The sequence below is a fragment of the Manacus candei genome, unplaced genomic scaffold (genome assembly GCF_025592945.1).
Source record: "Manacus candei isolate 608988 ecotype Guabito, Panama unplaced genomic scaffold, ASM2559294v1 h1tg000017l, whole genome shotgun sequence".
Taxonomy (NCBI): domain Eukaryota; kingdom Metazoa; phylum Chordata; class Aves; order Passeriformes; family Pipridae; genus Manacus; species Manacus candei.
This window is the reverse complement of record NW_026138065.1, coordinates 13,091,418-13,104,023: the sequence shown is the minus strand read 5'-3', so window position 1 is coordinate 13,104,023 and position 12,606 is coordinate 13,091,418. Positions and strand designations below refer to the sequence as shown.

General features: G+C 38.6%; 1 protein-coding gene across 6 annotated transcripts in view; it reads right to left on the bottom strand.

The window, feature by feature from the left end:
- DAAM2 (dishevelled associated activator of morphogenesis 2) overlaps positions 1-12,606 on the bottom strand; it is a 221,433-nt gene that overhangs the window by 69,673 nt on the left and 139,154 nt on the right. For all 6 annotated transcript variants that reach the window (XM_051782852.1, XM_051782850.1, XM_051782854.1 and 3 more), the window contains 2 exons: positions 9,429-9,503; positions 3,096-3,190 (listed from right to left, as the gene is read on the bottom strand). In XM_051782852.1, the coding sequence (XP_051638812.1) occupies positions 3,096-3,190; positions 9,429-9,503 (170 nt within the window). The remainder of the gene's footprint in view (positions 1-3,095; positions 3,191-9,428; positions 9,504-12,606) is intronic.

Here is a 12,606-nt window from a genome sequence, read left to right as displayed (position 1 = left end):
AAACACAGGTGAGTTGGCCTAATAGGTACTGACTTACTGATTCCAAGTGTAGGGGGTACAGCCGCCCTGTGAGACTCAATCCAAGTCAGGAAGGACAGAAAAATCATATGCTGTGGGTGTGCAGAGAGCAGGATGTTCCCACCCTGTTAACAGGCAAGGCTACACTTCCCTGCAGCATCAGTTTTTGAACCAGGGGGCATGCATAATCCTGACAACTACTGAACTGCTGAAAAACTCAGCATAATGGACTTTGCTTGCTGGATGCATAAATGATCATCTTCAGAATGCACCTGGATGCAACACTGCTAAATCAAACAAAATTAGCAGGAGGTAAATCTGAATAAAACAAAAGGAGAAAAGCAGAGAGTAAAGGAGATTAGCGATGATTCAGACGAAAGGAATTATTTTTCTAGGGTTCCAAAAAGTTATTTTTTTCCCAGTCCCCTGTAAGTTTTTACTTTTGTTGCACTTTTGAATCTCCATTTTGGGGCACTAAAATAAAAGCTCTTCTCTTACAGCTTCTGTCCAACAGTTTGTCATCACACTTGTTTATAGTCATAAGCTTTTACAAACCTGACAGAAAATGTGTTTCTTGACAAGATGCAGATGTGGGGGTTTTGTTCTCTGAGGCTGAGATTGTTCCTCTGTGCTAGGACATAACCTGGCTTTATTATTTCAGGGCAGTTCCTAAATACAAGAATAAAATGCACTTGCTCAAAGGGGGCCAACTAGCTGCCCCAGGGATGCTTCTATTGTCTTCCTTGCAAAGAGGAAAGGAACTTGAGTTTGGGTAGGTCTACTTTACTTTTTATTGTTAGAACTGGTGGGTTGGAATAGAGACACAGATTAGTAACACTGCTGTGCATTATCTACTAGAAGAGGCACAGTCCTACAGTAAAATAAAACAGACAGCCAAACACTTGCATTTTTCTTCTTTTCATTCCTCTAGATCAGAGAATTCAAACAGAAGAGCCTATTGGTAAGCTGTCAGAGCCCTGTGTACCCTATCATCACAAATAGATTCCAGACAGTTCATCCTGTGTGAATTTAGGTTTCTCTTTTCTTCAGAGGGCTGATGAACAGAAGTGGCAAAGAAAATAGGATTTGATATCCAAATTAAACTAGAAAGACTAGTATTTTGAAGGCTTGGGTATCAAACTGCCGATGAGAGGGATTTGATGGAGCGGAGGGCCTCTCTCCTGCAACCTTTCCATCAAGAAGAAATTGGCTTGTTGATCAGGTATTGGCATGCAGCCCATTTGGCAGCAAACGAATTGAGTCGCTGGAAATTAGTTGAGACACAGGACTTAAGTCAAAATTTGGCTTGGCTTAACTGTTTTTTTTTAAAAAGCCCCACAACCATCGCCAGTGATTTAGAAGAGAACACTTTATAGGGCAGCCCATAGATGCTTGTACTGAAGCCTGTTAGGGTTATTATAAACAGATGAAGCAGCAGCCTGTTGTCAAGGGGATCCAGCAGATGCAATACAGGTTGGAGAAGGAAAACCTTGCAAGGCTTTGAGCAAGAGACATTTCTTTTTCTTCATCTCTATTGCTTTGTCCTGGAGGCTGGGCTGTCCTATTCAAAATGACAGAGCAGAACAACCAACAGTGGCCAGCAAAGTGTTTCAGCTGGACAAAGCAAAGAGGCCTTGCTGTTGTGGCTACACTCAATGAAAGCTACCACTTTCACAAAGTAAGCATCAAATCAGCTCCATATTAATGTAATAGAGTTGCTACATCAAGACTCAACAGCACAGGACTTTAGTTTTTTAGTGTAAAAGCCTTGTGAGAGTTGGGAGGTTGGTAGTTGCCTTAGCTTCCATTTTAACATGAAGCTAAGGCAGCTGCATTTTACTGTGTTCTCTGCTTTAGGACAGTGATAGGCAGGATTGGCCACTTATCCCCTTGGGTGAGGTCTCAATATAGGCTATGATTTCTCCACTGCCATGTTAAAAACACTCACCCTCCCCACATGTAAAGTTATCAAGGCCTGATAAATCTTTATGCCTGAGGAGCACCAGAAGTTGATTTTGTGCCCTCTTACAGCCCGTCACAACAGGAGGTAAACAAGAGGTAATAAAATTAGGTTTAAGCTAATGTGTTCTACCTCACACCTGCTGTGAGGTGAGAAGCTGCACACAGTCAATTTTTTAAATATCGTGAAAGGAAGAAGCACAATCAGCACTTAGCTCTGCAAGAATTCCCAGAAATATCTTCACATCAAAGTAACTGCAATGCAAATTCTTTGAGACAACTTTCTGGATTGTTTTTATTTATTTACTTATTTATTTCATTGGTTTGGTTTGGTTAGGGTTCCTCCCAAAAAGAACCCTGTTTTGCTAGGCATTACCAAAGCGCTCTGAAACTGTAACTTCAGCATGGGGTGGATGCAAAAGTATTTGGCAGGATAAAAGAGATTCAGAAATTTTTTCATGTAGTGCTTCCTGAGATCGTATCAACTACAGTTACTGCTTCTGCACAATGCTCTTCTAAGTGCTAAATTGAAAAGGTTTCTGTGCTAGTTAGTTTGCTATTGTTCAGAGTTTTGTTCCCAGAAGAAGAAAGATGACTTTACCTTCAAAGACAAGTACACAATAAAGTCTCTTAATATTTTCCTATGCCACAGTTACACATAAAACAGGAAGAATGCCAAACCAGGTGATGTCAGATGGATTAGCTGCTTTGAACCAAACAGTTCACATTACTAAAGATAAGAGGAAGCTTAAATTCAAAGTTCAGAGTAGAGGCTGAGATTTTGCCCAACATGAATCAAATTACATGGGACGTTCAGAGGGCTGCGAAGACTAAAATCGGATCTTCATAGTCATTACCAGTGTTTGCGAATATCTGCCACAGATTTTTCACAGTAGACTTTGTCTTTTATTTTCCTGAAGCTACATGCTTCAGCGTTGTGTGCCCTCCCAGCTAGGCAGGTTCAGACCAGGGACTGTAGGGCTCTCTGAGGATTGTCCAAAATATCAGAGAGGCTTGTGTGAGGTGAGACAATGAGGTTTCTGTCCTTACCACTCTTACCCATGTCACATCTGACCGTACAGACGCAGTGAATTGCGACGAAAGACGAACAACATTACCTCATGGGCTGAGTCCGCAGAGCTGTCTTCAAGTCTTCAACTATTTTATTTTTCATTTCTGTTTCTTCTTCGTCAAAAGCATACAAAGTCTGCATCTGTTCAGAAAATAAGATGACAATTAGGAAAGCTCGAGCTGCCTGAAAGGTAAGAGATAGGCCAAGAATTATGAAAAAGAACTCGCCCGTTAACACAGAGGTGTCTGCCGACCTCTCACCAGGAAAGCAATGCCTCAGCTACAAAACTGAATCCAGATGTGGCTGTTCATGTGGACTGGCAGCAGTGTATACCACTTTGCCACACTAGCTAAACTAGGCTTCTCGGATTACCCCAAAAAATTACAGTTGCCAGCATGCCCGCAGAAAACTGTACCTAATTTGGAACAGCAATCTGCTGTGGTGATCTACGGATGTGTGAAGCAAAGTTTGTAGGGAGAGGCAATATCTTTTATTAGACTGACATGACTGGAGGGATTTGGGGGAGAAAAAAGAAAAAAGAAACACAGCAAAACAGACTTATGTGTCAGGTTTCAAAGCATAAAATCTTTTTCTTCAAGTGACTACACAGCCTGCAAGTACCTTGAATTACGTTTTGTGTACATACAAGTTTGGCTTTTCTTCCCCATGTAAGTATATCACCTGTTTTAAGATAGTGATGTTCCCTACAGACTTTGCCCTTGATAATGAGGAACATTTACTTCAAAAAGTGGAACATCATAAAATCCCTGACCCTGTTTTTTAACAAGTTAACTGAAGCACACAAAGACTAGATTTTCCCCCAGTCTGCATCTTGAGATAACTAGAGCTTGCTGTCAACTGGAACTGAAGTTGCTGTGGTCACTGTAAATTAAGCTGGGAGACAATGAGTGGAATATACACAGAAAATATGATTCTCAAAGTCATATAAAGCCATTAAAAAAAGTGGTATATCAAAAAATTAGGGTTCCAGATCTACACTCAGCACTACTACCTACTACAACCTTGTCATGTGAAGCAAAACTCTTCAGCACCCCTTCCCTTACCTACATCATTCAGACTCACAAGTCCCATGTGTGGCTTTTTAAAAAGTCAAGACTTAATGGTCAAAATTCTTAGCCTATAGCTATATCTTCTTAGTCACTTGAACTGTAAAATGAGAGGATAAAGACTCTTTTTGGCAGGACTTCTTCTGGATATCATTCAGTGGTATCTGGAAAGCAGCTCTGAATCCCTTCTCAAATGAATGACCCAATTAAACTAGTATCATCTATCAGGGATCTAATATTATACCTCTCTGTGGTGGAATCTGAGTGGCTACAATTATGGCTCATTACAGCAAAATATTTCAGTCTTTATTTTACTGTTTAGCAAGCACCAAAGAAAACCTTCCTCTCACTGGAACTTCCTTTAACCTTCCCTGCCCCCGCCACCAGCCCAACACCTCACTTCTCTTGGAAGTGCTCCCACTTTGCTTGCTTTTGCAAGTCATGTGATGCCAACACATGTCAGATCCTGAGGGTGGTCATTTGGCTACATGCCGTTGCTGTCTTATGCTGAACAGCTGGCATAGGGAGATGTGTTTAACTCTAGGGGTCCTCTCTCTGATCCATGCTAAAGTCAAATTCACTCAGTAACAGAGCGAGCTATTTCCTGCCCTAATGGAATGACAGAGCGCTACTGATGGAAAATGAGCTGATGATGTTTTATCTTTTGCCAGCATCCCCCAACAGCCAGAAACATAAATTGAAATGCTTAAGCCAAGCCATATATGATCCCCCTCTTCGAAAAATAAACAAATCCTGAACAGGCCTTATGGAATCTCAATGGCAGAGTTCTCGGGTGTGATCTGGGGCTTGATTTGTATTTTCTTGGGTGACAGCCCATCTGGTCATCTTTCCTTTGGCCCATAAATGCTCCTTTGAAAAGCTCCCATTCCTCCAATGGCTTAATTTCTCCTCTGAGCCATAGTGGGGGAAAAGTAAATGGATAGTAGGAGGGTGCTCAACAGTATTTCATTCAGAGTGAAAAAGGCCCATTTCCAAATGAAACAAATACAAATAATCCTGCCTTTACAACAGAGGGTGATTATGGAAAACCCCTTTTCTAAAGCTGCAGGCAGCCAAGAGCCCTTCATTTTTCACTCCTGTGTATGGCCAGGAACTCAAATCTTCATGCCCTCTCTGAAGACAGACTGGTTATGCATTTGCATTGTGAAATAGCTTTTGCAGCAAGAGTTATAGAAAACATAACTGTCCCTGGGAGAAAAAGGGAGGGAACTGTCGTTATGTGATGTTGGATTTCGTTAATGTGGCTGACTGACAAATTGCTTTCCTGAAGTACAAACTGCACTCAAGGACTAATGTCTTCTGGGCTCAGGATGCAGCTAGGTACCATCAGTTAACCAAACCTACCAGGAAGAGGAAGCAAATTAGTGCCAGGTCCTTATCTGGTCCCTAAAAAGTGGTATACATAAGGTTTGTTTTTTTACAAGCACATTTTGTATATTTAAAGTTTTCCGGATTAAGTGTATCACCTGGGAAAGTATAGCATCGAGTTACTTGATTTGCCAATTAAAAGGATCCAAGAATTTGTGGAAACAATAATTCATGTGGAATTTTAGGTGTAAAACTTCAGGTAGTGTAAGGAATTATTTTGAAATTTTGGTTGCATTTAAAATGAAACACTTAATTTATTTTTAAAGCATATATTAATTTCCACACCTTATCATAATGGTTAACCATTCCCCAAAACTACTGGAAAGGAAAATACAAGGACCATAACGACAGTATGTTGGAGAAAGAGAGAAAAAAAAGGAAACAAAAAGGGCATAAACTAGCATCAGCAATACACTGTATGACAGACCTAGTTCTACTTAATACTCTCACACCTGTTAAAATAAAAAGGTAAGAAACAAATAAAATAAATAGTGAAAAGGCAACCTGGATGTTCTGATTTCTCATTATAGTCAGTTGAAATTCAAGGTGCAGCACATTTCTAACTACATTAAGGCTGAACTAAAAGAATATCTATAAATCACAAACTATATAGAGATATAATTTAAAAAAACTTTTAAGCAAGTAAGTTTAAAGTAACACAGATGTCATCTAACTCAGATGGAAGAGACTGTTATCATCCACCTGCCAAATTCTGCTGAAAGATATATACTTTTAACCTCCTGTGAAGCTGCTCTGCTTTGAACAAATGCTTTCTGAGTCAAGGAAAAGGGCCTGGTTTCAGCTGTATTTATTAATCTTGACCCCTATCTCACAGTCTTGACTGAGCCATCTCTCCAGAAGAGCTGGATCTTCAACTACTGTTCACCTGAAAGTCTCTCTGTGGAAATGCATACACAGCCAAGATCATAAAAGCAACACAACGCTGTCAGAGCTTTTCCTCCCCAGTAAAGTGAGAGCTGTGTTTATTTGTGCTGCCAAGCAGACAGTTACATGGGGTGAGGAGGGCAGGAGGAGCACAGGGAGGATATTAACAGGGTAGTTGCTCTATTTTCAAGAAAAAAAATTTTGCATGTTCATGAATCAGCAGAAGATGACAATGACATTGATAATGGAAACGGTCTTAATTGTGGGTGTGCAACCTGTGCACATCACCAGTAGTATTTATAGAATGTTGACATCAGAGGACTAGACAAATTTGGAGGGTCCTCTTTCTAAATTAGACATCATTAGCAGCTGCCTCTTTCTCTTAAGGACTGGTCTAGAAGACAATCTACCAATGTGCTACTCAGCCCCTTCCTTTCAGTCTGGAGGATGGGACAGTGCCTCCACAGGAATTTCACATTACGGACTAGTAAAAAGATACAGTTTTGCTGTCATACTCTCTTGTGAAAATTGAGTTTAAAAACTATTAAAATCTGAAAAGTCATAGTAAGAGAAACAATTGTGGGAACAGAACTGTGTCTAAAATGCATGGCTTTTTGAACTGGATCAGGACTCTGTGACCTAAAGTGCTTCCTAACACAGTGGTCTAAGGTTACAAGTAGGGAACGTCAAACACGTCAGGAATCACCACACGCTCTCAGACATAATCTATGAGGGGCAGATATGACGGTAACACTGCAGTGGGTCTTCCAAGAAAATAATTCTCGAGCACAGGAGCCTTGGTCTGCTGAAATCCACAGAAAGATACCTAATGATACCAGTAGGATAAAGGAGCCATTTCCACACTATAAGCGAGTAGGAAGAACATTTTTGCCAAGCTAATATATAAAAAAATAACTTCGTAATTAAACAAAAGGATAAAGAAAAAGATGTGAAAGCTGCATATAAAAAGATTCTTATGCAATGAATTCACAGGAGATGAAAGAATTCAATCTTATTAAAAGCAAGATTTAAGGTATTTGAAACTAACACTTCTGTGATTATTACTACCATTTCAACAATAATACTTCTTGTAATATTTCTAATTAAAATATTGCAATACCTGATAGTGCCCAAGAGATACAAACCGAAATAGACTAGACAGTGTCAGGAAGCAACATGAAACATAATTTTCTTTCACCACTTCAAAGTCAACTCCACTTGGACGCAGTTTAAAAATAATAAGTTCAAAAAAACCCACTACTAAATTTAGAACTGAAATTATATGGGACCCAAAAATAACTGTTTGAAAGTTAAAAATCTCAGAGGTCTAAATAATAATGAACAGAACATGTCTTTTAAAGTGTGTTGGAGCTGGTTCTCAGCTGTATTACTCCAGTTTTCCGCTGATACAATTTCTGTGAAAGTCAACTAAGTTTCACCTGCCTAAAAGTGAAGCAACTAAGTAGTAAACCAGAAGTAAGGGTCATAACCCCAGTGTGTCTTCTCAAGACTTCAAGCATAAGAGTAAAATGTGAGTCTTGAAGCCAAATAAAAGGTTATCAATAATTCAGCATTGGTGTTCAGGCATGCAAACAACATTACCAGGGCTGGTGTTTATTGGTGCTCTTAAAACATGTTTAAAATTAGAAACATAGGCCAAAATATAGACTCATTCCATGGAACTGCTCCAGATTTACAGTGGTGTGTATACATATTCACTCCAGGTTTACATCAAGATCATTTAAAGACTAATCCAAAAGTCACTGAAATCAATGGAAAAACTTCAGTAGATTCAAGAGGCCTTGGATCAAGTCCTACCAGAAGTATTTGGCTCAGTGACATTGCAAGGTTTCAGACTAACTTTTTCACCTTAATGGCCCTTGTACAGTAAATTTGTTCAGTCAGGAAGTCAAAGCACAGTGCCATGCCAGTCAGTAAAGCTCAATGTCTTTTCTCAAAACAAGTCCATGTTCTTTCTATTCCATTACTCTGTCCCATGAAAATACAGCATGAAGGTAAGGTTATAGTTCTGTTTATTGGTGACTCTCAGTAGAAAGCAGTGTTTCTTTTATCCTGTTACAGTGAGTGATTATAACTTGTAAACCTTAAGTTGTTTTACTGAGCAAGACATATTTCACCAAGAAAAATGCATCATTATTGACACATTCAGCATCCGTTAAGACATTATTTTAATTGAATTATTTTATAGCTCAGAACCACAATGCAAAAGGTGCAAAGAAACCTTTAGAAATCAAAAATAAAAGCATAAGTTAACAAGCAAGATGTGCTATCCAGGATGCTAGGAACAGAATCCCATTATCATTTCTGCACAGCTGCCAACTAAAGCTGAGTAGACTCTGTGCATAAGTAACTGGAGGCAAAATTTGACTACTAAAATCAATAAAAAGATCAAATTTAAAAATGCAAAATCTACCATATCAAAGGATAATGGTGTATGCAGGTGTTCTGATTCTACTGGATGCTTCAGAGGAAGACACATCCTATGCAGCTATTGAACAAGAACAAATAAACAAAGTTTACTTCAAATACCTTGCTGGTTTGTATCTAATGTCTGAGGTGTTACAGCCCTATGTTCCTCTATTTATATGTTCTTATATAAGTGGATAAACAACTACCTTTTCTTGAATTCTTCTACTAAACTAATAGCCCAAATGTTATTTTGTAGACTAGTTACAAATCAATTTGAAACCATACAACAAAACTTTACCTAATTTTCAAATAGTTGCTTTTCTGATTCATCAAATAATCTCTTGAATTTTCATTCCAGACTCTAATTTGATTGCCTTCAGAGTTCAGTATTGGAGAAACAGAAACTGGAAATATTTATGGTTCTTTCTAATCTACTGTTCTGCTAGAGCAGGGCTGTTTCTGAATCCACATACTCATCTTCTTTTGAAGTCCTATTTTAAATCAGTTACACATTTGGAACAAAATTCTTCTCCTCTTGGGATTTCTTCCTAAAGAAACACATCTCTGTGGTAGGAAATCTTCCCTGCTTTGCAGGGGAGGTAACTTACTGCTGCCATGGAATTGATGCGGTCAATGTAGTAGTCTGGCCAGCTGGTAGCAAGCTTATTAGGATCTTCTTGTTCCTGAAAAGAAAGTTAAGCAAGGTTACACAAGTAGCCTCCACAGGATGAAATGCTACTCTAGAACCACCTGGGATTCTTCACTGCTCTGCTCTTTACTATGTTATCTCCCCCATATTCTTGTATAATGCACATAGATGTGTGGCATTTATTACAAATATTTCTGAGAGTGTAAAGTTAGCACTGTCACCATGGTGTGTCAGATAAAAAGAATCTCCTTCAGCTAAGATCATTAAACACAGAACAATAAAGTTTGAAGGAGAAACAGTTATCTTTGGCATCTAAGCAACAAACCTCAGTCCCTTAAACATATTATGTTTCCCAGTAGAAGGATAGCCCATTTACAGATAGCACGTTTATATTTTTTAGCTTTATACTGACAGATCTTATAAATTATTTGGCTTCTTTACTGCTAGGGTGATGGTGGAATTCACCAACAAAGGGGTTTAACATCTGCTATGGAGAAAAAAAATCAAGTCATGGAACCTGAAAAGAAGCCAAAAGACTGCATTGTTTTGATGCGATAAACAAAAACAGGTCCAGACTGGACATTAGGAAGCATTTCTTTACCAAGTGTGTGGTCAAACATTGAACAGGCACCCTAGAGAGGTGGTTGATGCCTGTTGTTATTTAAAAGGCATTTGGACAATGCCCTTAACAATGTGCTCTAACTTGGTCAGCCCTGAATTGGTCAGGCAGTTGGACTAGATGAACATTGTAGGTGTCTTCCAACCAAAATAAGTCTATTCTATCCTATCCTATCAAGTTAAGCAAAATGTCAGAACATCCAAAGGAAAAAAACAACATCCCCTCAATTACAGTAGAGTCAATATTAATCCTTCCCTCCCTACCTCACAAATAATCCACCTTAAATCCTCTTCACTAGACTAATCTCAATCAATCTTCTAAAAGAAGGACAGGAACCAGTTCTTTCTCATTCCTTGACTGCTCAATGGAAATGAGATTTCCTTCTACTAAGTCTATTTATTTGTAGATAGGAGTAACAGTCATGGGTAAGATAAGGATTGGTTTCTAGGATTCTAATCTCCCATTCTAAACTGCCATCATAATAACTAATATTGAGCCTCCTAGCATATGATAAGAGATTGAACTACTTAACTCATCCTAAAGGTGTCCAAAGAGGTATGAAGACCATGTGGATCTCACCAATGCTGTCTATACATGAGTGCTAGAAAAGCTACTCTGGAAGATATGCATAACAATACTAAAAGTGTAGGTCTATCAGATCACCTCAGCTATTCCAGAATATTTAATTTAGAGATGAGAAACTGCTCTACATGCTATTAAGCCACATTCAGAAAACACGTTGCTACCTGACAATTTCTTGCCAGGCTACACACCAAACAACACATGGCAGTAGTTCTGCACAACTCAAAATCTTCATATTTAGAACTAAAAATAAAGTCATGACTGAGATTTTCATCTTTTCCTCTCTTTCTTCCACTGTTTTTTCAATATGTAAACTAAAGAAGCATCTCCATTCACCATACTGAAAAGCAACTTTGTTCTCATATAGAAAATGACTGCAGAACAGACACATCAAGACAGGTCATATAACTCTTTTTCAAACCCTTGTATCTAACTGAACAATTAAGAAGAGCAGAAGATTGAAACCAAGCATCATACAGTAGAATATCTCTGTATAAAAAGTATTAAATGCTGGCAAAGTGGTAAGAGATACCAACTACATCCACAGTTGCTATGCCCCCACCACCTCATGATAATAAATTAAGAACAAGGTGACATTTCTCAAATTGAGAAGTTCTGTTGATTTTCCTTACTTTTTTTCCCTTTCCTGACCACAACGAGCAGGAATGTGATGGACCCAAATCTATATCAAATAGCACATTTCAGAAATAGGCAACCCCCTGCCAACAGCCAGTTGGAATTGCCACACTACATGTTATTGGTAGACTGCCTTTTGCTGCCCTTTTCTGTGCAGAATAATATCTAGTGGCAACCATAACCCTGACAACGGTTTCACACTTGGCCGACCTTACCCTTCCATGCAAAAATCAATCTATGACCTTGATGATGGAAAAATAAATAAAACCCATACAATAAATAAATACAGCATCATTTTTATATGATATTCTTATCACCCTCAAAGAGAACAATAGAGATGAGGAGCCAATCTAAAAGTAGTGAAGTAAGGTCACTCCGCAGGGAACCAGGGTGAGCCACTGATCTGAAGGGCAAGGAGTGCTCGTGTGCCCTTCTGAAATTTTTCTCTGCAGACAATTATAAAAGTCCTAGTGACAGTTATAATTGTTTGTAGACTACATGTGACAAGAACATTGTCAAAACATGGAATACATGTATTCTCTATACTTCTGTCTCCATTCTGAATTCCAAGTAAAGAAACAAACATACATAAATCAAAGAATGCCTGAATTCATCCTTTGTATTCCAAAATAAGCTACAATACTTTTTCTCCTTAAAATTTGTTAGGGAGAAAAATGTATAAATGCTGGAATGGTACAGCTAACATTTCTAGATGTCTGTGTTAGATATACAGGCCAAAAAGCATCAGGATAGATACAACAAAAAAATCAGAATTCTGGCTAATTTTCTACCTGAACCCAAACCACTAGAAATCTCACAATTAGAACCAAGGACAAGACGACTCTTATCTCCTAAAGTATACCTGTATATCCAGCTAGCTTGACAATTAAGGTATGGTCCTTGGTATATCCCATTTTTGACCATCCTCCACCCACTACAAACTGGTCTGAACTCTGAGTCTGCAAGTCCTATGGTTAGGATTTAATTAAAACTGGGAGAAAATTTGTTTCAGTGGAACACAGTAAGCGTAAGATTTTTTCCTGAATTAAAGCCCAGACTGAAGATGTACTGCAGATTCCTGAGGTTAAAAAAGTTTTAGCTGATACTTCACAATGAAATTCCTCACTTTCTGAGGTTGTTTTGGTCTAGAAGCACATTAAGTAGAAGAGTCCATTCAATCTCAGTGGTATTCTACACCCCCTGCTCACACCAGAATTCTGTGGCTGTTAATGTGTGTTTTACTTCACTAGAATAAATGATTATGTACTTACAACCTGGCATTCTATTTCAAATATGAAAT